At 41.0% G+C, this 25,879-nt stretch overlaps 1 protein-coding gene across 2 annotated transcripts in view; it reads left to right on the top strand.

The window, feature by feature from the left end:
• PELI2 (pellino E3 ubiquitin protein ligase family member 2) overlaps positions 1-25,879 on the top strand; it is a 79,790-nt gene that overhangs the window by 10,247 nt on the left and 43,664 nt on the right. For both annotated transcript variants that reach the window (XM_054161687.1, XM_054161688.1), the window contains exon 2: positions 18,223-18,352. In XM_054161687.1, the coding sequence (XP_054017662.1) occupies positions 18,223-18,352 (130 nt within the window). The remainder of the gene's footprint in view (positions 1-18,222; positions 18,353-25,879) is intronic.

The raw sequence follows: 25,879 nt of genomic DNA on the forward strand, positions 1-25,879 counted from the left end.
GGTTCTTTCTTCCCTGCACATTGGTACAGGGTTCTGCATCTCCCAGGTGATTGTGTTTTTATGGAACATTGACTAATAAACCAAAATATCACTCTGCTTCCAATTTGCCTTCCTAGTCAATGCTTGACCTCTGAGAGCAAACAGCTGTGAAACTCAATACTTTGATTCAAAAATCATTTTTGGCTCTGGAGAGGAATCTTTCAGGCTGGGTAGGGTTCATTACCTTGTAGTTGTCCTAACCTTTCTACTAACTGATGTGTAAAACCTACTTTGCATTACTTTTTGAAATTTAATGTCTTTTGGAATAATTTCCCAGTGCATCAAGGGGTGAGTTTTGAATTCGGCAGTTGAGTCTTTTGTCACAGGCTGTGGGCAGAAGCCCTATTCCGTAACTCTGATGTGGTGAGGGAGGTTACAGTGCCTTGTTGCAAGAAATACAGGTTGCCTAGGGAGGTGGTTAAGTTTTTAACATCCTTGGAGATGTTTTAAAAAAAAAAAAAAAAACCAACCAAAAAAACCCAATAGATGTGGCACTTCAGGACATTGTCTGGTGGTCTGCTGGGTAGAAAGTCGGACTTGCTGATCTTAGAGGTCTTTTCCAACTCGATGATTCTATGGTTCTATACCCCCGCCATGCAGAACAGCAGTGGGATGGAGGATTTCTTCCTGAGAGTGTTCTGCCAGAAGATTTAATCAAATGGGCTGTCAGTGCCTTGGTGAGTTTTGCCAAAAAACTACCAGCACATTAGGCAAATAGAAGAAGTTGATCTTAAGGCAGCTTTGGTTGACATTAGCAGCTGAGTAACTTCTTCCATCAGAGCTAATCTGGAGAAGGAAGTTTGGCAACAGAAAATTATTGCACTGTTTTTGACTCATCTCTTGTTTTTAGCTGGTCTTCGCTGAACTAATAAAAAGCTTGAGACATGAGAGATGCTTTTAAGCACCACTGGCAAGTCAGTTGGGACGGCGCGAGCTTTCCTGGAGGTTACAGGAATGTGCTTCTGTGGGCCATGTCTGTGGAAGTGGCAATGCTTTGGTCTTTCTGACTGTGCTGAGACATTTTCCTTCTGTAAGATGTTTTGCTGAGGGTGCTAGGTACAGACTGCAATGGACTTGATTTTTATAGAGATGTGCACTGAAACTTCTTTCCGCAACCTCAAAAGCATTTCTTAACCCTTCTTGGTAGTGAGCCCTTACAACCTGTTTAAAGACTTTGACAGAGCTTTCCCCAATGCTCTAAGTATGTTCCTCCTTTTGCTTTGAGGCAAGCCATTTTTTGCAGTATTTTCACAGTCTGTTTACTGTCAGAGCAAAAGACCCTTAACTCTTGATTTTTGTGCACAAAATACTGTTACATTGCTGGCTCAGCCCTGTCTTATCTCTTTGGTTGCACAATCACACTTTCAGCTGCATTACTTGAGTGCTGTATATCTAGTTTTATTGCAAGTGTTGAATTTCCATCATGCAGGGTTGGTATAATATAGCAAATACCTTTCCATGTAAGGAAGGCTACAAAATAAAAAGTACAGGTCCCTCTGTAAGCAAAGATGAGGTTTCAGTGATTAGCAGGGTCTAAGTCAAGCTTGGTCTACCCTCCTAGTTTATTATGTGCAACGTGACTTTAAATTCAACTCAGGAATTGGCCTTGCATCATATATTGATAGTTTGCACCTTACACTCCTTGGAGGAGCCTGGTTTATATTAAGATTTTACCTAATGGAAGTCTGTCAGCATAAGAAGAACAATTGTGAATTAACACTCTGCTAAAGGGTAGACAGATATTTCTGTGGCAAAAGTGATTTGCTCTTTTTCCTCTGGGCATTTTGTAGTCAGTGAAGGCAGGCAGGCAGGAACTGGGTTTGGGGCTGGCTTGATTCCAGTTGCAAACTCTATTCAGACCCAAGCCAGAAAGAATATGGGCCAATGTGTAAGTTTTGGGCAGAGATGACAGTTGAGAAAAAACAGCTGTCTTGGTTTTGTGAACTGGCAAAATTTGTTGTCAATATGTCAGGTGGTAGAAGTATGGGGTTTTGTGCTCTGCAGAGTTAGAGAAATGTTCTAAGGATCAGTTTGTCCTGCATAAGTCAAGAGAGCAAGACACTTAGTTGAGTTAAACCAAAATAAATACTGGTAGATAAACATGTATGGTGCTCTTTAATATTCAGAAAGCAAGCATATTCATTAAAATCAGATGTACAAAGTGACTTTCTTCCCCTATCCACCACCATCCTTACTCATCCTTGAAGCCTGTGTAAGTGATTTTTGAACAGTCTTTTTTTCACTTACATGAAGGTAACATCCCGTTTAGATTCATTACTAAGTCTGTTTAGGGATAATCTAAACTTTCTGTTTTCTACCTTCTTCCTCTCCCAGGTTGTACATATGCTGTTGCTCATTTTTGAAGAAGAGTTTTATTAGATGTGCAGTCCTATGCAGAGTGTGACAGATGTCAAAATTAAAAAGTGTTAGAGCAACCCAGAAGTCCAGACATGCAGCTTATCTTGCCATAATTTAAAGCCACTTGAAACATAGAGAAGTTCTGAATGAGATGCCTCTTTTGCATTGATCATGGTAGCTGCTCATAGCCTCTACACCTGCTTGTACTTGGGATGCCTCTTTGAAACTCTACGGGGCAGATGTTGGGTAGTGACAGGACAAGGTAGTCAGTTTTGTGGCGATGATCCAAACAGATGAAGTCAGTTGTCTGAGGTAGTTACTGTTCCCAGCCATCTAAGCAGTCATCTCACAGGAGAACACTGCATCCTCAACTCTACTGGCACTGTTACCTCCCTGTTCCAGTCATTTTCCATCTGCCTCTGATGAATACATAGGGATTTACTTGAAGGTGTAGTGACAGATGAGGTTGTGGTCTGTAACTGGAAATGAAGTATGTCATTGAGTTAATTTTGTTCCAAAGCCTCCCAGTGCTGTTTGAACTATGTTGAGGAGAGTCTGTATAATGGAGCCCCCCCGATGCCCCTGCCTCATTCAACATCAGAGAATCCATGTGACTACAATTCTCACCTCTGAGGAAAAGCTTCAGTTGGAGCTGTCATGTTAGTAGACAAAGGAGGAATCCAACTGCATGACATGTACTCAGAGGAAATCACGCTTTGGTGATTCTCCAGCTTATGAAACGCCTTGTTTTTTGATTGTTCTTGTTGTCAATGCTGTTGTTTCACCTCTACTGCCTGCAGCAATGGTGGAATGTCAGTTTTGGGTGAATGGGAATGGACACAAATGTTCTGGGTACTGCAAGTAACTATGGTGAAGAGATTTGGATGTAGAAGAGTGGTATAATCCCTAATGGTGTACTAGGCCACACCACTGGTACTTGTGAAGAGAACTTCAGTAGCGTAAATGTTTGCTGTGTCTATGTACAAATCAGCACAGTGCCTTGGGATGAAAAACGTTCTGGTTGTGTTTAGGGTACTAGAAAAGCCTTAATAAATTGTTTCATGAAGTACTGAGTGTAGAACATTGGTCTTGTGGTGATAACATAGTTTTGCTTTGGATCAGTTCATCTTTGCTTTTTCAGTAGAAAAATATGTCCCTGAAGAATAACTGAGCATCAGCTTTTCTTTGAAAGCCAGTTTTTTTGGGAGGCATTTTGAACACAACCTCAAACTTTGTTTTGGTAATCATGAATAGTGTCCCATTTAGTTTAGCAGCCTCATGCTCTTCTCTCTCATGAGCTCAGTTCAGAGCTAAAACTAGTATTCTGTTACTCAACATAAACATTAAATTCTCTGGATTTGAAAAGTCTCACTTTGCAAGTGGTTGTAACATAGCCTAGTTCTTGGCCAAAACTCTGTTTGGGATTTGCCCAGACTTGGAATGTTTCTCTAGTGGTCTTCAGGTTGGTTCCATTATAATGAGCAGATCCAGAAGATTTACTTCTGAGTTTTGTAGACAAAGATATTGAAACAGGCTGATGAGGTGTGACTGTTCCTGTATGTCTTTCTTATCTTCTGCCTCAGCTCAAGATGGTAGAGTGATGGCATCTCTCACTTGAGGGAGTTCTATATAATAGAAGCAAATGCTAGGGCTCTTTTCTCTGCTTTTGATAGGACAGTTGGAGGAAAGTAGAACAGCTGTTGGAGACTGACAGGTATTCTTGTGGGTATAATGGCAAAGTGTTGACAGGAGCAAGGGGAGGTGCTTTGTATTTTCTAAAATGTGCATGCAGTATCTTTAGCTGGGCAAAGAGGTAAGAATTTGGCTATCTGCAAGGCATACATAAAAGGGAGCTAGATTGTACTTTCCCAGAATCACAGAACGGTGGGGATTGGAACACCTCTGGAAATCATCTATCCAACCCCCATGCTAAAGCAGAGTCACCCAGGTCAGGTGGCACAGGGTCACATCCAGGTGGGTTTGCAGTCTCTCCAGAGACGGAAACGACACAGCCTCCCTGGGCAGCCTGTTTGAGAGCTCTGGCACCTTCACAGGAAGGTTGGTTTGGTTCCTGTTCAGATAAAGCTGCTTGTGTTCTAGTTTGTGCCTGATGCCCCTTGTCCTGTTGCTCGGCAGCACTGAAATGTCTGACCCCAAATATCTTTAGATATTGATAACCATTGAAGAGAATCTGTCTTCTCTTCTCTAGTTTAAACAGCCCCAGGTCTCTCGGTATTTCTTTGTCAGAGAGATGGTCTGGTCCCCTCATCTTTGTAACCTCTGCTGGTCTCTCTTCAGTAGTTTCTTGTCTCTCCATCTGGGGAACACAGAACTGGACACAATATTCCCTCCAGATGTGGCCTAGCTGGGGCAGAGTACAGAGGGAGCAGACCTTAAGTATCTTCAGACACTGGCAGAAGAGAGGGATGCAAAATTTCTTACTGTTCTACCCCTCTACTACCCTGTTTTCAACTGAGTATCATGGCCAAGGTGCCCTTATGGATGGCAATGTGGACTATAAAAACTTGAAGGCAAAAGGTCATCTCTTCAGCCAGCTGGCTGTAATCGATTGCTTGATTTCTGTCTCTGAACTAGCTCTTTTCAGACGTGCTTTGCCGGGTAATCTGCTTCCAATTTCAGTTTTGGGCTCATGAGCCTTGTATCTACAGCTGAATTTCCATTTGGCTTGCAAATGATACTTCTAAGTCCTGTAATACTGTTTGGAATTATAGCCTGTACTTTGGGAAACACTACTTTAAACAGATCCTGTGTTTTTGTGGTCTGGTTTGCCCCATAGGTGCAAAGAAATCTCAATAAATAGAGAGAAACATATGGAGTGACTTGGGTTTTTTTTGAAAGCTGGTGAACAAAAATAGTAATAGGATGCTGACTCTGTGGATTTTGGCTAAGAAAAGGAGATGCATTTCCAAAGGGGAAAATGAGGGAGAACTAGATGTGGTTTTAAGCTTGTTTTCTGTTCTACAATCCATTGTGCCACTTGTGTGTGTTACTTAATATCTGCTGGAATGTATAAACGCAGATTTTTATGGATCTTCTTTTTGTAGAGTTTGTAAGAAGAAGCAGGCTGGATGAGCACTGCTAATAAACCAAGTGAAAATGTTGGTCCTCCAAGAAACTTGGTCACTGTAAGAGAGCTTCACTGTGGCTGCAGAGTTTCAGCAATTGCATCTTTAAGAAAACAGTCTTGCATGGTTACCTTTTGTCAACCCATGTGTTGCTGCATCACTGGCAATGGTGTGCCATCCCATGTGGAGACACAGCAGTGCAAAATCTCTTGTTCAAGAAGTTGCTGCAAGAAGCTGTGTAGTGAGATTCTCCTAGAAACCAGGACCTTAGACATGAACAACTTGAGGAATGCATCTCTTTGGTGACTTTGATTCATACTCAGTCAGTACATGCTGATACCTCAGCTCTTAAATATTTGTGGTGGTGTTCTGAGACCTGTAAAGGGTCAGTGTTTATTTTGATGGAATATTTTGGAAAGCCCTCTTAAGGCCTCGAAATCCTGTGGGTAGAATTGTGAAACCGAAACACTGCCATAAAGCTATAGAGATCAGATTTTGTTTCTCTGATTAGCAGTACAGCAGCAAGATCTATTCCTTTGTAATAGATTATGATAAAAGCCAATAGCCAAGGTTGCTGCAAATTATAAAGTTGTCAGTGTGTTTTGAATCTAATTCCTCAGCCTGAGGAAGAGGAGGCTGAAGGGAGATGACCTCAGTCTCTCCAGCTTCCTGACAGGAGGTTGCAGTGAGGTGGGAGTTGGTATTTTCTTCCATGTAACAAGTGATAGAACAAGAGGAAATAGCCTTAAGTTGCACCAGGGGAGGTTTAGGTTGGACATTAGGAACAATTTCTTCACTGAAAGGGTTGTCAAGTTCTGGGACAGGTTGCCCAGACAAATACCTTAATGATGATTCAACCACTTGAAAGGCATGTACATCTGGTGCTGAGGGACATGGTTTAGTGGTGACTTGGCACTGTCGTGTTAATGGTTGGACTTGATGATCTTAAAGATTCTTCCAGCCTAAACATTTCTTTCTATAATGCTGCATTGCTTCGTTGTGCCCTGCTGCCCAGCTCTTGTAGGCTTCTGTGTTCTTTGTTCCTCTGGTTTTATTTCTATATCTACCTCCTAGCATGGCCTTTCTTTTCATCTTTACATTGTTTGGAGAGTAAGAACTAAAAGCCTAAATCTCTGACAATAACTCACACTGAATACTCCATGCTAAGTGTAACCATGGAATGACCCTCAGCTAGGTTGTAGTGCAGCAGCTTTTGAAGATAACCATCTGAAAACTTTTCAACCTCTAGATCTTGCTGGGTGCCAGAAGACCGAAAGGGAATTCTTTGTTTTCTCTTCTCACTTAACATGCTCTGTTTGGAGCAGGCTGTGTGGCAGATTATCTTGCCTGTGACTGCTTGTGCTGCTATAGCAGTTGATGATAATTTAGCATCAGGGATATTAAGGAAGCTGTTGAGTTGAGAGAGGCAGTAATGCTTGCAAGTGCTCCAAAGAAAGAACCCTCTCTTTTTTCTGTCTGAGGCAAACATTTGGGATTCTGCTAAGCAGCTGGGGTTGAACAGAGAGCTGTGCCTTTTGTAAGGTTGTCTTTTCCCTGAGAAACTAAAAGGAATGTTAAAATCAATAGGATTTGACACAATTTGCAGGTCAGGATACAGTAGAGAGCTGCACTTACTATTCAGTGCACTGCCTGTGAGATCACCTGTATGCACAAAATGGATGCAAATTTTCTCTTCAACTGTGCTAAATGGTACTGGAGTAAACTGAAGAAGATTCTCATCATGTTTAAGTGTGTGAAAATGCTGAGAGTGACGTGTCCTGGAATTTCTTCTCTGTGGAATCACAAAACTGACGTTATAACTGCTTGTACTTGGAGGATAACTGAAGTCATAAGGAAGCTATCACTTTTTGTTATGAAAATGTGAGCTGTCAAATAGTTCTTGATAATCTTTTAGGGAAACACTAGGACTGGTAAGGAAATGGTTTCCCTGGATTGTGCTGCCTTTCTTTTCAATGTCTCAAATGGTCCTTTGAATCAAGTGTAGTTCCTCCGTAATGTTTAATGTAGTGAAATTACAGATGTAACCTGGTGTTATTACTATTCATTCCTCAGACTGAAATTTGAACAGCCTGCTTTTGCCCCTTCAAGCATGTGTGAAGATCAAATGGGTTGGGAGTAAATTTGGTATGTCAGGGGCTTTGAGGTCTCTGATCTCCTTGTTTTATGTGAAGTCCAATTTGTCTCAATTTTGAAACTTGCTGGGTGTTGGGTTTTTGTTTGTTTTTAATCTGGTATTTGAGAGAAGATAGTAAATTGTTCCCAGACAAAAGTGTGTGGGTCCTAAGTCTCTGGTGTGTTGGATGAACAACCTTCCTCCTTCACTTCTTTCTCTCTTGCACCAAAACCTAGCTGTGCTGTGTGTAGTACTTGCCTTTGAAAAGGATTTTGTGTTTATCTGACTTGTTTTGAAGGCAGTAAAACTTCGATCGTGCTTCCTGTTGTGCCTCTTTCTTTTTGGTTTAACAAAATGCTATAACAAGCAATTTCAGTGGCATTTGGCTAGATTATAGACACTTCTCAGATGAATGGCATTTCCTCTGTAGAATGAGAAGTTTAGGGCTGGAACGAAGATTCCTTAAATGTGGTGCTTTGCTCACCTCTTATGCTCTTGTAGCTAGAATAAAAAGCAGGCCTTGAAATGAACTTGATTAGTTTATACCTGGTATTTTGCTGCATGCTAGCGTTGTTGGTGTTATGCAGTGGTGAATGGTTTTAGTTGACTGCTTTGGAGATGGGCTTAAGGCACTGAATAAAATTGCCTCCTTGTTAAATGAGTGCTGGATAGAACAGTAAAATGTTGGAAATAAGGATTGTTAAGGAAGTCACTATATGAAAAAAACCCAACAACAGATTCCTTTTACTCTTTGCTTTCTCAAAGGAAAATCACTTGCATTCTAATGCTCTTCTGGCATATTACTTGCATTGGAATTGGTATCTTAAATGTGAGGGTTTGAAGGGGTTTTTTGTGTGTGTGTGGTTTTGTTTTTTCCTGTTAAAGGTAACTGCTCTTTTCCCCTACTAGTATCATAGTTATGGATGACTTCTACTAAGTCTTATGTTGTAGGTGAGACTATAATCGTTTCTTTCTCTGGCTGTGGTGCTTAACTGAGCTGCCTTGATAGGTTTTCAGCTATTAAGTTGTTTGGAACTGTCAAGTTATTTGACTGCTTTAATTGAAGCTTACCCTGATGCTCTACTAGTCTGCATCAGCATACTCCTTTAGGCACTTTGAGAATATTAGCTTTTAATCAAACTCTTGTGCTGCTTATATAGTTGTCTTGCAGAAGCTTATGCAGTGAATATCCTCCATTACTGCCTCTTGAAACACCTCTTTCTACCTTGTCATTAACACATGCAGTTGAAGAATGTGAATTCCTTTAATTAAACTCAGGTTGCAATGCCAATTGAAACTTCTGCAGAAACTTGCATCTTTCAGCGGTGGTGGCAGTTGCTGTCCTCAATATCGCAGAAGTAGCAAATTACTTTTTGAGACGAATAACCTGAGACAAGAAACAAACTACTTGCTAAGAAAAATACGGTCAAAGAGTTACAAAAAATTGCTGTAGTAAGTTCTTCCCACCTCAGAAGGAACATTTAGTTTATATGAGTGACAAAACCGTGTTCATGACTGGATCTCAGTTGTCTTGTGTTACAAATATAGTAATCGTAGAATTATAGAAGTTTGGATTGGAAGGGACTTTTTGAATGTCATCTAGTCCAACCCCTCTACATTAGGCAGGGACATCTTCAACTAGAGCAGGTTGCTCAGAGCCCCATCCAGCCTGACCTGAAATGTTTCCAGGGATGTGATGTCAACAGTCTCTGTAGACAACTGGTGCCAGTGTTTTACCACCCTTATGCAAACAGTTTTTTAAATTGTATCTAGTCTGAATCTACACTCCTGTGCCACTCACTCTGAGACTGTTCACTTTTGCTACTGCTTTATTTTCTTCCCCTATTATCCCAAATCAGGATTAAACTGGATGTGTGGTGTAAATAAAGATGATTAAAAGCAGTTCTTACAGGCGATTTGCTATTCGCAAGCCAATAGCATCCTTTAACTTTTTGTTTCGGATGAGGCTTATGTATATCAGGTGCATGTTTTCTAGAATTGCCTGTGTTACTTAAGCTAAACATGCATGAGGATTAGTCAGCTGTAGTTTCTATAAACATTCTTCCTAAAACAAACTCGATTACTATTTTCTTTGAACTATTGTCACAGTTGTTGTAACAGCAGGGCAGTTCTGCTGACAGTGGAGGGAATGTGTACAGTGGAATAGTTCAAAAAGCAGGCTGTGAATTAATCTCCACTATAGCGTACTAGATCCTTTCATCACTTGGCGAGAGGTATGACAACAAGGCTTTCCCCCTGCCTTCAGTCAGGATCTTGAGAACCAGAAGAGCAACCAGGTCTTTTCCAGAACACCGAGGGAGAAGGAGAAGTAGGGTCACCTTGGAGACCGTGGAGCTACTTTACATGTGATTTCTTACCTTGTTTTCATTAGATAAGGTTCTACTTGATTTGTGTACCTTGTGAAGAAGGGAAGTAGGTTCCATCTTATCTGATCTGTTGTAGGTGCCTCCAAAAGATTTAAATTATTTTTTTCCCCCCATGGTGTGCATAACCTTTTAACTGCATGTTCAGCTAATCCACACTTCTGATTCTGCTTAGAAAGAGGCTGGCTGTATTTGAACACAAAGCAGTGTAAGTGTAGTGTACAGCTTCTGGTCAAGCTGACTGCAAGGCTCCTAATGATGGCAGGAACAATTAGGAGCAGCTTTTGAAGGGTAGATTCCAAAAAAACAAACCAAAACAAAAAACCCAACCAACCCACCCAAAACCCCTGATCACGAGCTGGCAAGGTAAATTGACCTTCTTTGAAAAATCTACCTAATTGTCAGGCCTGACTGCATTTCACTGAAACTCTGCAACTTCTCTGGAGGCTCTGTTTGCCCTAGCGAAGGCACAATACTCCAGAAGTGGCCAGTTTTGGGCCCCCCAGTTCAAGAGAATAGAGTCCAGCAGAGGCTATGAAGATACTGAGGCATCTGGAGCATCTCTATGAAGAGAAAAAGCTGAGAGACCTGGGGCTGTTTAGCCTGGGAAGAGCAGACTGAGAGGGGATCTTCTCAATATCTAAGTAAGTGTCAAAGGGATGGAGTCAGACTTTTCAGTTGTGCCCAATGACAGGACAGGGGGCACAGGAGATTCCACCTATAAGTAAGGAAAAACTACTTCACTTTGAAAGGAGAGCACTGGAGCAGGTTGCCGAGACAGGTGGTGGAGTCTCCTTCTCTGGAGAGATTCCAAACCTTGCTGGACACAGTCCTGGGTAATCTGCAATGACTCACCCTGCTTTAGCAAGGGGGTTGGACTAGTTGACCTCCAGAGGTATCTTCCAACTCCCACTATTCTGTGATTCTAGGACAGTACAGGTAGCAGTAAACCGGGGAAGCAGTGTTAAAATTGGGCACTCGGGAAGAGAAGGTTTGTGGTGAGCACCTAAGATTGATTGCTATGCCAACAAGTCTTTGACAAGTACTGGAGAAGGGAATACTTCCTGAAGTGCTTTGGCAGTAAATGACTTCACAGGTGCAAGTTGTAAGAACAAATGTGACTTAAAAAAAAAAAAGGCAACTGATTATAGCCACATTTAACTTTTCCAATATACCTTTCTCAGGGATTGTCATGTTCACAGATGCAAAAACCTTGCTTATAATTGGAGAAAGATATTATTTGAGACTTTGAAACTGGCTGGTTTGGATTTTCTTGCTCTGCAGGAAGACTGCTTTATGAAGCTGTGCTGCTGGTAGTGATTAGGAGGCATTTTTGCCTACCAGAGATGTCTTAGGTAGCATATTCTGAGGTGGGACTGTGCCTTATATTAGACTTCCTCCAAGGTTGCATAAACCAAAGATACTGAATCAGTGGCTCTCCTTAGTCAAAGAATGGAAGCTCTTTGCTTACCCACGAGCTACTCATTGCTATGGTTAGAGTAACAAAGCCTCTACTTAAGGCTACTTTGCTGCTGTTACTTTTTAAGATGTTTTCCTTCAGAAAGAAAAATCAGATGAGAACCAAATCTAGCATGGGAGCCTGCTGTGAAAAAGGAAAACAGGTTGTTTAGGCTTTTTGGTGGATTTGGCAGGAAGTGCAAGAGACTTGCTTTGACTTCAGTCTCCCTTGCTGTGTATCTGAGGAGTAGTTTAACTCTGATGTTGAAACATGGTAGAGAGGCCGGGATTTTGCAGCCTAACACACATAAATGTTGTGGATTGACTAGGCTAAACCTTTGAGTTGGGGATGGGACTCTGACCCCTTGAATTTCCATCTAGGTCTGTTTTCTGTCATTCATATGATCAGGAAGGAACTCTCTTTTGCCAAAAGTATGTCTGTGGAGCACAGAAGGGAACCTTCTTGTCCATCTAGGCTTGTGAAGCTGCTTGTTGAGTGTCAGGGGATGATGAGAACAAGAGTATCCTTCCAAACTCAAAGAAACTTCAACATTAAAGGTTTGGGTTTTTTTTGTAACCTTCATTGCAGGAACAGACTGACAATTAACATAACCCTCGTGCTTCTGAGATCAAGTGATGCACGTAATCGTCAGCTGGAAGACAAGCTTAGACTTAAATTCACATGGAGTTAATATCTATAATGCTGATACATAGTACCAGAGAATGAAGTTCAAAGGAGAAAATAAGCTAGTAGTATCCTGTTGGTACAGAAGTGCTACTTATATTTGCTTTTCATATTTGGCAGCCCTTCCCAATGAGATTGAGTTTGAAAATAACTTCTCTGTTCTGTTTCACTGAAATTCTCAGATAATTGGCAGGCAGCAACTGCTTGTTTTGTGAAGGTCTAGTACAGAAAAAACCTATCTGGAATAGATACTGTCCTTCCAAATAGATCCCAACCTTTTCAAGTTATTTTGCTGAAATAGTTCTCTGAGATACAAAATGAATTGTGCAGTCTGATGCAAGGAGGGGGTGTAAAAAGTATGAAGTTCTGGTATTGATAAACCAAGACACAAGTTCACTCATTTTTTTTTGTCAGTGTTGTGTATACTGGAGCTTTCTGTGCATTTTGGTCTCGAGTGGCAGAGTTGATAGTCCCCCTGTACTCAGCAGTGGCAAGAGCAAATCTTGAGTAATGGGTTCAGTTTTGGGCCCCTCACTACAAGAAAGATATTCAAGTGGTGGAACAGATCTAGAGATGGGTGACAAAGCTGGTGAAGTCTTATGGGCAAGGGCAAGTCTTAGGAGGAGTGTGGAGTAGCTGAGGGAACTGGGGTTGTTTAGTCTGGAGAAAAGGAGGCTGAGGGGAGATCTGGCTCTCTGCGATCAACTTCAGAGAAGTTTGTAGCCAGTTGTAGAGTTGGTCTCTTCTCCCACGTAGCAAGTGACAGGAGAAGAGGAAACAGTCTCCAGTTGTGCTGGGGAATTTAGGTCGTATATCAGAAGAAACATCTTCCCTGAAAGTGTTCTTAAACACTGGAACAGGCTCTGTGGGGAGATGCATGAATCCCCATCCCTGGAGGTGTTTAAAAGACATGTAGATGACATGGTGCTGAGGGACATGGTTTAGCACCAGAGAGCTGGTAGAATTAGATAATGGTTGGACTCTTGTCTTAAAGATCTTTTCAAACCAAAATGATTCTGTTTCTTTTTGTGAGACTTTTCCTGTTTAATCTGTGTTCAAGGGAGTACTTGTTGCATGCCTCAGCAGAAGAGGGCTTTCCTGTTAGTCAGGACTTGAGCATTCAGTCATGAAAAGCTCTGGGGTTGGATATTGTAAAGGTGAATAATGTCTGTTTAGACTTATAATGTTGTAGATGCCATGATAACTGTAGACTCAGAATACTTATGAAGGAATCTCCTACCCTTTGTGCCATTTTTCCCTTGTTGCTGATGTAAGAGCTTCTGTGGCTTTGCAGTGAGCTGGAGAGCTAGGAACTGATGTGGTTTAAAACTAAATATAAAGTGTAAACCTGGTTTTGTTTCTGTTTTGTGTGAACCAGGCAGAGAAGTATTAGGAAGAAACTAGCAAATGATAGGTGGGACTGCAGTGTTGGCCCACTCTAGTTCAGTGATGATAAAAATACAGTGTAAGCACAAACTGAATTTGTGTGTGGAATATTTACTGCTGGATGATACAGAACATGGAATTGGAATGTACTGAGAAGGAAAAAGTCACTCAAGTGTGACCTGACTTGTGCAGCTTTATTGTTTAGAGCAGCAAAGATGTGCTCTCTGTCCCTCACTGGAACTGTGGTAATAAGTGAACTGTCATCTGCATAGCTAAGTCTGGAAAATGGGATGGCTTGCATCTAAAAATGGTGAGGTGTGCAGTTGAACTGTTAGTAGTATGTGAGGAAAGCCAAGTGAAATCACTCCTTTGTGCCCAGGGGAAATACTACCTGTGAAAATTATGACTTGTTCAGTTTGTAGTCTTTTTGGAGGTAGATTACATAGGTATGGGGAAGTATTTCAGTTTTATGACAGCTTGTATTTTCATAGCATTGTAAAAAATAAATTGGCTACATGCAGCAGCTTCTGTCTGGTAGCTAGTAGGTATTCCCTGTAATTTTGAGGATGACTTCCCTGAGCTGAAGTCTGATTTGTCAAGATACAGGACAAGATTTTTAGAGCTCTTATCCTTAATAGCAGAAGTCTTGTTGAGGCTTTGCCACTGACTAAGCCTGATTCCTTTTAAAATAAGCCAAGCAAAACAAAAAGGTGGTGTAACAAGCTGTCCCACAAATAGTTCAGAACTGGTTGATGCTCGCTGAAGTAGTCCAGTAGGTTCCTACAAGACTTGGAGAAAATAGGAACTTGCCACGCTGTTCGGACTGTGGGAGAGAGCATGTGTGGTCTTGCTCTCCAGACAGCCATGAATCTAGGCAGAGGAGAGGCTTTCGTTACGTATCCCAGCTATGAGAAAAACCTGATTGGAGTTTGCATTTCATTATATACCAAAAGTACTCAACTGTTTGATGTAAATCTGTAGGAAACTGGCTTTGATAATTATGGTGCCCACAGCCTATGCCAACACCACTCCCTTATTTGCAAGGAACAGTGCTATCAACAGAGATAATTATCCCACAAGGTTTCATAATGCCCAGTACTGCTGTCGCTGAGTAGCACTGGGAAAAAGTATAGGACCGCTCTTTCCACATGTGTTGGTCTGATGTTTTGGAACATCCAGAGAACTTCAGCAGTGCCCTGTAAATCTGTGTGTGAGCAGGATGGTCTTGAAAATGGTCATTCTGTCTCTGTGAAATTTAATTTCTCCTAGTTTATTAGTTAGAAACAGCATTTGTTGTTGACTTCTTGGTGGGATAGTGTGTTCCAGCTGTGGGTTGTCTCTGGTAGTGCTGGCCTCTTGTGAAGCAAAATGCTTCCCTGACATGCTAGTAAGTTGTTTCCTAAAGTGTATCAGGTTTCTGGTGCTACCAGAAGGCACTGAGGAGAAGGGAAATGAGCTGCTGCTTGTGGAGAGGTGTTGTAAGAGGATTTGACAGGGAACTTCTGTTCATGAAGCTCCTGTTGGTTATGGGGTAGCTCAAGAGTCTCCCAATGTACAGTGATAGGGAATTTTTTTAGTCCTTGTCCATCCCATTTCTTTGCTGTTCCATCCTGCCACTGAACACTGCTTAGTGAAACAGTTAAGAACAATGAAGGATAGAAGAGGATAGCTCCTCCTTCTTAGAAAACCTGACTTAAAGTGGCCATGTCTGTATTCCTCCTCCTGAATACTGAAACTGATCATGTCCTGTGGGACAGCTCGGATCAGAAAAGCCAAGAAATGACCATGGGGTCTGTTGCTTCAAGGGAAACCTTAGTTGCACATCTTCCAAGACAGAGATGCCGCATGAGTGGGTGGGTGCAGGTCCTGTTGTGGCTGATGAGAGCCAATGGTGTTAATACTGGTTCATTTGGTATGTAGATCATGTAGGTAGTAGCAAGGGAAGGTGTGGCCCAAGTGCCATGGGGAGGGTGGTTTGTGGTGAACAAGTTGAGAATCCTGGCCTAGAAAAACTGAAGGCGTCTGCAGGCTGTGGAGAGGAAGGAGGAAAGTTCTCTGACACTCATTTTAACTCCTGTGAAACATACATTTGTCTTAGTTTTTTTTACCCATGTCAGATCAAAATAAAACTTCAAGGTCTATAATTAAGCCATAACAAAGTAAAACTACCACTTGGCTCCTCCTGCCCTTTTGTGCAACTGAAATTTAGGAGTTGGCACAAAGAGAATCTTCATGAAAACTTGTCAGTGCTAATCTGGATGAACAAATTAAACTTTCACTTGGCTTTTATTTCCCTCCTATTTAAAGTTTCCAAAAGACTTTTTAACATTGAGTGGTTTCTTTCCTTTTTTTTTTTTTTGTTTTTTTCAAAGAGAATTAAATCCCACAGAGACCTGAAAGAAAATCAAGTTGCCTTTCTCAGTTCTGATTATTTTGTGAATGAGAGGGGAGAAAAAAAGGCCGAACAAAATAACCCCACTAGCCTGTTTTTAACTTGCAGTGGAACTGCTTCAGTGCTGCTTAGATTGTACAAATATCAAAATACAGAATACAAAGGTAGTGATGATACTACTTGCAGATCTGTATTTCTGAAGGAGTAGCTGCTTTCTCAGGTGTTCAGATGAAAATGCTTGTAGAAAGAATGTTGTCTTCAGGCAAGCTAAAACTTGCTGGCATATTCCTGGTAATATAAATGTCTTTGCAAGAAGGCATGTGTATCTATCTAGGAAGATTCAAGCTGCAGAATCAAATCATTCCTGTTTTGAGGACTGGTATTTAAGTTGCCTGTGGATCATGTTGTTACCTCTTTCTAGAAACTGGTCTCTTGTGATGAGGATCTCCTGTTTAACTTATTGCTACTCGTGTGTGGAATTAGTAACAGGTTTCCAGATACGATCAGGCCTGGCAACAAATAATAATGACTTACTCCTGTTTTGCTACTGTATTGGGGATTTTTTTTTTTAAACATTCCACAAACATACAGTAGCTTTCCCTGTGAAAATGGAAGTGGAAGAGCAAGTCCAGGGTAGCCCATCTGAAAAACTCTTAACTTACCTGATGTTAGAGACTCATAGAATTGTATGTTTTTAAAAAGTCTGGGTTTACATTCTAGAGTGCTTAAATTTGAAATTTTCAGGTTTTGTACTCTCAAAACACTTGGCAGTCCTGCAGCTCAGCCCACTGGTATTTAGACACACATGACACAAGGTGATCCTTGCCTGAAGTCAGCAGCAAGCCTTCTGCAGGGCACTGCTCCGTAACAGTGACACCACTTGCTTTCATTCACACCCATTTCTCATTTGTATGCAAAGGGATACAAGGGTCTCCAAGTGTGTTCTCTATTCTTACACAAACTAGTTTGTTCCATATACGAAACACAATGCTACGGGGGGAAAAAAAGCTTCAGGGCTACTGCACAGCTTTTCCTAGCCAACAATTGTCACAGAATTGATCTTACAGCTGGAGCAGTGAGAGACTCTTGGCCTTCTGTAGGGCTACAAATGATTTCAATCTGCAGGTAGTGTGGTGGATGTAAAGCTAAGTGTATTTCTAAACAGATAATGAGTTCTCCTAGCTTTTGTAACCTCTTTTGCTTTGCAAGGAGTTAAGTCATCTTTAAATCTTCTCCTTTTCAGATTCTATCCCTGACAGCAATATTAGCTTTAATCATAAGAACTGCAGGAAAGGAGTAGATATGATCTGTGTAGAACAGACCTCACCTGCAAGACAAATGAGATTTCTAAGTGGAATAACATCTGTAGCTCTTCAGGCAAAAATCTGAAATCTCTGGGGATCAGGAATGGAAGAGGCATCTCTGTAGTGAAGTGGAGTCCTGAGAGACCTCCACAGACCAGCTGAGAGTTAGCAAGGATGTTCAGGTGACAGTGCTGTGAGGAGAGGCATCTACCCGTCTTAAATCTTTGGGGTAGGAGGGTGGTGAACTCAGTGCTCCTGCATTGCAAAGAATTATCTAGTTGATCCTTTCCGTGGGGAAGGAGCTGTGTCCTCCTGAGACATGAGACATCTCTGAATAATTAATCCGTTGGGTCTGTCCTCAGAGATGAAAGAACTGTTGAAGGCTACCATGTTACACCTGCTAAAGGAAGTCATTAGTGAGTCTGCAGATGTAGTCACATAAATTAAAACCACTCTCATCTTCTTTCCTTAATAGATGAAGCCTTTAGGATTAGAGTGTTGTTGGTTTTTTTGTAATAAAAGGGGGGGAGGAACCCCAACCTAACTAAAGGAACCTGCTTTGAGGTAAACTTCCCTTTACTTGCATCTGAATTACTTTGTTTTTCCAAACCCCTTATGCTTTTCCTCTTGTCCTCCTAATTTCTGCATGAGATGTGGCGAGGTGAATGGTGGGGTAAAAATGTTTTTAAAACACTCCCATTTATTGAAATTGCAGAGAAGATTTAGGATTTGTTGTAGAGGTGAAGAAGTGTTTCTGTGACTGAACAACTCAGTACTTAATTAGTAATTGATTCCCTTATTAATGATGAATAAAATTTCAACCTTTGGTAGGTAAACAATTTTTGAGTGTTCATAATTCAAGAAACAACATTTACCGTGGTTGTCACTTTTTGTGTTTTGCCCATGGATTTGATGACTAAATTGCTGCTCCTTTATTCCATTTGGTGGTGATTTATGGTGATTTATTTATGGTGATTTTGTTTTTTTTATCTCTAGGTATAATGGGTCCCTCCCTAATGGTGACAGAGGACGCAGAAAAAGCAGATTTGCCCTTTATAAGCGACCGAAGGCAAATGGAGTTAAGCCCAGCACTGTTCACGTGATATCTACTCCCCAGGCATCAAAGGTATGTGACATTGGGATAAATCCTGTTTATTAGATGATCCTGGGTGGAGAACAACTCATGTTTTACTGATGACTTCCCTTACTTCCTGTTCATTCTGTGGTAGATATGTTTGTTTTAATAAAAAGTCTACAGTGGATTTTCTTTCCGGGGTATCTATCTTTAATCCAGTTACCTGTTTAAATAGTCTTTAACCTTAGGTATGAGATAATCTGGTGTAGAAACACCTGTTCAGAAATCTGACTTTTTTCAGGACTGACTGCTTTACCTAAGCCAAAGAGTAATTAATTGAAGCAAGTACAAAAAGTACTTGATTTCTTTCTCGGATTGGTGTGTCTCTTTCCTCTCCAGAAAGATAGCTGACATGATATATAAAACCATCATGATCTCTCTGTTTCTTTATTTTTTTATTGTTTATAGTAATATTCTGTATGCTTTTATCTGAAGTTCAGTGTAGGTGAAGAAGGAAAAGCAGTGAATATATAAACAATTTATGGAGTAAAAACAAATGGAGTAAAATAAAGGTTAATATAGTAATGTTATCATAGGTCTGGTGGAGGAACATATTCAAGCTGTAAAGTGCTGCTATCTCTTCTCTCAAAGCCTTTTTCTTATAAGTAAAAGGTGACTAGAGTTGAGGTGAAACTGGAGGGTGGTGACACTCATGTGGCTGGTTTGTAAGAGGCTTACTTTGCTTTTACCAGAATACATATCAAGCAAAGTGATTTAGACATGAACTTCCCTAAGGCGGCTTAGGATAAACTTCCATGCTTAACAAGCAGCTCACCATGAGCCAGCAGTGTGCTCTTGTGACCAAGCAGGCCAGTGGTATCCTGGGGTGCATTAAGAAGAGTGTGACCAGCATGCTGAAGGAAGCTTTCCTCCTCCACTACTCTGCCCTAGTGAAGTCACATCTGGAGTATTGTGTCCAGTTCAGGGTTTCCCAGTTTGAGAGACAGGAAACCATTGGAGAGAGTCCAGTAGAGGGCTACAAAGGTGATGAGGAGAGTGGAGCATCTCTCTGATGAGGAAAGGTTGAGAGACCTGGGGCTGTTTATCCTGGAGATGAGAAAACTGAGAAAGGATCTTCTCAATGCTGATCAGTATTGAAAGGGTGGGTGTCAGGAGGGCAGGATGAGGCCAAACTCTTTTCAGATGGTGCCCAGGACAAGGAGCAACAGTCACAAAGTGGAGCACATGAAGAAAAACTTTGCTGTGAGGGTGCTGGAGCCCTGGAGCAGGCTGCCCAGAGAGCTTTTGGAAAGACTCCAAACCTATGTTTGTTGTTATCCTGGTCAACCTGTTGTGGGTGACTCAGCAGGGGAGATGGATTAGATGATCCACAGAGGTCCCTTTCAACCTCTGTCATTCTGTGATTCTGATATCAAGGACCAGAGAGAACCTACACCATTCTCAGAAGTGTGTTGTTAACTTAGACCAAGAGAAAAATATTGTTTAATGGATACTGTAGGATAGGTTAGTGGAACACTGGAACAGTTTGTCCAGGGAGGTAGTTGAGGCCCCATCCCTGAAGGTATTCAAGGTCAGGCTTGACTGGGCTCTGGGCAACCTGATCTAATTAAGGATGTCCTTTCTTGCTGCAGGGAGGTTGGGCTAGATGACCTTTGGAGGTCCCTTCTAAGGCAGACCATTCTATGATTGTTTTCTCTTATAGTACCATACACAGTATATAACATCTAGACTTATTAAAACATGCAATATCAGATTGTGCTCGTCCTGCCTAATGCAAATCTTTTCAGATTAAAGTTGTCTGTAAATATTTTTTTCAGTATTCATATACTAAAAATTGAAATTAAATCAACCTCCAAAATAAGCCTGTAGTCTGTTTGTATGTTGGTAGCTCTCCTCTGTAGCTCCAAATGTAACAAATGACTAAAATGTGTTTCACGTAGCGGATGGAAATGTACACATGTTCTCACTGGATAATCTTAGGCATTTGGACTGCAGATGATAGGATTTTGGCATTTGAGTTGCAAAATATTTAAACACCTGGCAGACACCACAAGGTATCTGGTTAATGTTTGTCCGTGTTGTTATTGTAGTGCAGATAAAGTGTGTGTGTGTGTGCTGCACAAATTAGTGCCCTTCTAAAGATAGCATATGGGCTGGGAGATTAAACCCCTCCTTTGAGGATTTGGATTCAGGTAGCTGTGTCAGGTTCAATGCATATTCTTGGACTTTCTCTGAACCCTTATAAAAGAGCTTTTGTCTATTTATACTCTTGTCTGGGGCTAGGCTGGTGGATGTGTGCCAGAACAGTGATGCAGTGGATTTCAGTTCATGCTCTTTCAATGCACTTACATTTTAAGATGCTTTCATAGGCTTTTCTGACATCTTAGACACCAGACTCTAAATCTGTTTTACAAGGAATGGTTTCTGCATACAGCTTCTGCAAATGATAGCAGAAATGTAGACTTAGAAAGGAAAGAGTGAGCTGCTTTGTTCTTAGAAAATAATGTGCAACTTGACCTCAAAAATTTTTGCTCTGCTCTGTCTTTCAGCCTAACTCTTATTTAAGGCAGATAAAACAGTGGAAACTTGAGCTGCACAGGATATTAGCAAGTTTCCTCTCTTTACATTCTTCCTTCTACTTTTCAGATACCACTTCCCTGTTCTGCTTTGTTTGTCACTATGTAAAGTTAATCTTGAAGTAGAAAGAAACATGTTGGATTTTGTGTACTGATGCTTTTTGGGTGGTGGAATTAAGTAGTGGGTAAAACACTGTCTCTCTCCAGTTGTTTTGTCTCTGCTGTGGCATGGGTGCTTGAAAAAGGTGTAAAGCTGATTTTGTGCTAATTCCATTAATACAGCAGCTCAAGAAGTGGAGCTGTCACCAATTTTCAGTTAGCATGTCAGCCTGAAAACTGTAATAGATTGTAAGAGGATGCTTGTCATGTTCCATTGTCCCTGCTATGCAGGTGTCAAGGACAGCTGGAGTAGCAATGGTTTCAGTAGTAAATTTAGCTGAGCTAATTGCATATGAATCAGTGTCTTTTGTTTCTTCCATTGGAGTGCTTGTTTTTTTTTGCCATTCTGCCTTCTGGAGGTGCTGAAGAAAATTCAGAATTGCTTGGCCTTGTGAGGACATGTGACTATATTGGGGGGGAAAGCACTGCACAGGGTAACGAGCCTCAAGTGTTTTCAGAGTATTGTTAAAATGTGCACATATTTCTTCAACAATTTGTACTTCAAAACCTATTTTATTAAATCTGTTTAGGCACCATTCAGGAAATTTTCTAGTGTCCCTATTTTACAAAACTCAAACTGTCTGAGACAGATACTGCCAAAATTGGTATTACTGAAAGAAAGGATGATAAAAACTCTTGGATTCTCTTTTTTGTCTGTCTGTACGTGTCTGGGGTGGAGGGGGGGATATGAGACTTTTAACTGTATATGAATGTTACTCAAGATTTAATAATCCTTTTTGCTCAACCTAAGAATTTGTTTCAAAATCAAGTCACAGGAGAGGCCATTTTTTTCATGTACTTGGGCCTCATAATGAAGAGGAAGACAGTCATCAGTCATAATTATTATTCTGTGAAAACCTTCCTCTGACTACCAAACTTAGGTGTATGCTTACTATGAGCTCATGATGACACAGCTATGATTTACTGAGTTTTATTCAATCTAGTAGAGCTATTTAACAAAATCAAAAGGTGGTTTTAATGCTTATTTGGTTAACTGCTGCTTTTATACAAAATGGTTCATGCTGTGGAACTCAGGTGTAGGACTGCTGGTGTCTGAGGTGGTTGCAAGGTTTACTTGGGCAGAAATTTTCCAGTGAGTGCTGAACATCAGGTGAGAGAGGGATGTAAGTTTTTATAATAATCATCTGGGAATGATGAGATATTAAACTGGAATTTACTAGGGGCTTGGGAGGGAAATATGGGAGGTTTTTAAATTGGTAAGATTTTTTGTGTGGTAAGGTGTTTTGTTGTTGATTTGATTGGTGGTTGGGGTTTTTTTTGGGGGTGGTGGTGGTTTTGTGGTGTGGTGAGGTTTTTTGTCTCAGATAATGCATGTCTGACAGGGAAAGAGGTATCTGTAACTGAAAACCCAGCTTAATATTACTGTAGAATAATATTTGAGGACAGTGTATCTATCTCACAGATCTAAAGTAGGTGGTTTATGTGTTCTGTCTAAATAGAACTGTGATCCCAATTTCTGCCAAGCAAAGATGTTCATGTTCCTGTACACATCCAATCTGTTGGTTCAGTGGGCTGTTACATTAACACTTTCCCCTTGTGCAAACACAGGTAGATCTTCACTCCTCCTCTTCATAGTTATCACTAACCTCCTGGCTGGATGTTGTTAGTTGGAGTTCTTTTTGTGGAACAGTGTGAGAGAACTCCTCCAGTTCCATATGAGGGAATTAACAATGAGGTTACTGGTGATACTGAGCTCTCAAGTTGTGTCATCCCCCATGACTTCAGGTATGCATGCATTTGGATTTCTTTATTGGTTTCTAGTGCTTTGAAATTACTTCCATGGGTGTGAAGTATGAAAAACAAAGAAGGAGCTTCATGTGCATTTGAGTTACTTGAAGGGTGGCTTTAGGAAGCATGAATTGTGGGCATTAGCCCTCCAGGATTCCCTAGGATTGTCTCTTGAAGTATGAACGTATTCTATTGTAACAGCATGTAATGTATTTGAGACTTCAGAGTACTGAGTCAGTGGGCAAGAGAATGTAACTAGCAAGAACTAGAAGTGCTCCTTTAAAAAGTAAGTGTTATGCCTTGATACCTAAATGGTTGGATCCTTAATACCGGCTTGATAGAAGGTTGCAAATGTCTTTTGAATTGCTGCAGAGTGCAAAAAGGACCCACCTGTAATCCCTTTATGGTGGTAAGTCTTAGTATTTATTATGTGTTTCTTGGGATCAGAAGTTTTCATTTGGTTAACCTGTTGTGGATGAAGACAACCTCTTTTCTCCCCTAAGAAATTACTGCTTCAAGCTGACTGGGGAAGATCTTTCTGACTTCAAGTGCAATTACCTGCCGAGTTGGCTTCTGCTTTGTCCTATCACAACAGCAACTTTTATAGTCACTGTCTGGGTTCCTGCAGCTCAAATCAAGTTTCAAGCTGCTACTGGAGAAGAACAAAATGCAGCCATACGAATAATTATTAGGTTGAGGGAAGAGCTGCAATTTGTGTTTTGAGTGATGAGAGAAAATGAAAGTATAGAATTCTTGTCATTAGTTATCTACTGTAGATATTGCATCTGCTTTGACGTACTTTGTGAATTCCGAGTAAAAAGACTAGAAACCCTTTTGACAGACAGCTTTTTGGTGTTCATTCTGGTGGAGAGCTGTAGAGCTCAGCTGCTATCAGGAGGATATTGTGTCTTGTCAGTGGCTTCTCCATTCCTATTTGGTTTATTTATGGTGTAATCAGTTCATGGAGCACTAATTTATTCTCAAGTAACTTAATCACATGGGTATCTTGAGAGTCCTGAGTTGTGCAGAGGCAGCTTTTTCTTAGCATGTCAGACTGAGTCTTCCTGAATAATAGTTTCGTTAGTGTAATGTCCTTCTATTAAATGAGCATTACCTAAACATTTCAAGTCCCTATCCCTTTACCCTTGCAAATAGCAGGGCAGAAGAAAATGGTTAGACCAATTTCATTTGTGGGGCTTAATAAATAACAACTGTTACTTGGTTTGAAGCTCCCCCTTCCCAAGCTTTTCTGACCTATAGAGCAGAATGCATGTCAAAGGTTTTGGAAAATCATTTTACAGTGCTTTCTAACAAACCCCAGATGTTTAGTAAAGGAAGGGGAATTAAAAATTGGTGAGGACTACAACAGCGCTTTTTTTTTTTTTTAATGACTTAATGTTGGTTTTTTGTTTTCATGCCCTCCCTTCAGAGGGTAGACAAAAGATCAAAAAAAATGCTTTCCTTGTTTAAGCTACATCTGCTCTAAATCAATATTTAGAGCAGATTCTGCTTGCATTTGGGTGTCCTTTGAAAGCAGAAAATGATGCAGTGCTCACCAGGGCTCGTGTTGAGAAACTTGAGAGCACTGCATTTCCCTCCACATGCTTCTACTTCACTTTCTGCAGAAACCAAGCTGTGTAACCCACTACTGCACAGTATCTAGCATCTTGGAACTTCTTTTACCCTGTCAGAAGTAATGTGGGGCAATTCGATTTTGTGGTAATGGAGAGCCAGGTAAAGGAGGGACTGAATCTGAGCTGAATTTGAAATGCTGTGCCCATCAGGGAACGTTCTCAGTGGTTCATGCTGCTGAAAAAGCTGCAGGAAGGATTTGCCCTGCAAGCAGCAGTGCCACTTGTTTCACTGGAAGGTAACAATTTCACTGACCCAGCTTTATGTAGCGTGACTTCTTTAAAACCATCTTGTTCCAATTTGGCTTTTTTCAGCCTGCTGCTGCCCCACCATTCCTCAGGATTTAGAGTGGCAAATTTGGACCACCTACTGTAGTGGTGAAGCTCTGTCCTGTTACACATGTATTCTGTTTGGACTCTAATCATCTGGAATGGATCTGCTGACTGGTCTGATCTTCCTAAAAGTTAGGAGAAAACCCCAAACTGGTTTTGGATTAAACAAAGCTGTATGGATTGTGTGATGCTTCTGCCTGCATGGTGGTACAGCCTCTTGAACTTGTTGTCAAGGACAACACATCTTTGCCAGTTGGTGTGAGAACTTCCCTAGAACATTACACAGTGATGACAATTTGCTGTTGTATTCCAGGTGCTTGGGTGGGCCATGCTGCATCACAATTCTGAACAGCCTGTTGACTCAAGTGACTCTAATACTATACTTAGAAGGGCCTAGGACTGCCTAACAGAGGAATTCCTAGCTACTCTTGGAAATGTGCTTCATCACCTCTGTCATGGGGGCACAAGTCTGTAGTGTGACTTTCATGTTAGCTTTGAACTGCAGAGACCATGTAGAAAGAGGCAGTTGGGTCCTAGGCTGTGTAAAATGTATTTTTATAGCACATGGGACACGGAATCTATCCTTAAGTGAAAGTTGTAGCACAGAACTAGACATACAAGCTCTGGCACTCTGAAGAGTCATAAGACAGGGTGCATCTTATTCTTGTTACCCTCTTGCAAAGAAATGGAAGGTTCTTGGAGTGTTTGTTGCTGATGATACATGTTGTTTCATGCTCAGAAGAGGCAAGAGGAATGTGCAACTAATGATATATGTGCTTTTCCTCTTATCACAAACTAGTGTTTAACACAAAGTGCTGTTGAATGGATGGAATACTGTGTTTTGGAAAAATCAGGCAGCATATACTCGATCACAGTGCTATGAAGAGCTTTCCTGGAACAGAGGAGTTGGAACTGCATCAAAGGGTAGATGAGACTCCTATGCTCTAAGGCTTTGTTGAGAAGGGCAGTTATTTTGAAAACACAAAGGATTCAAGCTTTATGGGCCAGCAGTAACTTTTCAAAGAAACAAACAGATGCTGTTCCTGCTTTACAAATTAGGAAATACTTGTTTTCCAGAGTGCTTTGAGATGGAAAGAACAAAAATCTAA

The sequence above is a fragment of the Dryobates pubescens genome, chromosome 5, assembly GCF_014839835.1.
Source record: "Dryobates pubescens isolate bDryPub1 chromosome 5, bDryPub1.pri, whole genome shotgun sequence".
Lineage (NCBI taxonomy): Eukaryota > Metazoa > Chordata > Aves > Piciformes > Picidae > Dryobates > Dryobates pubescens.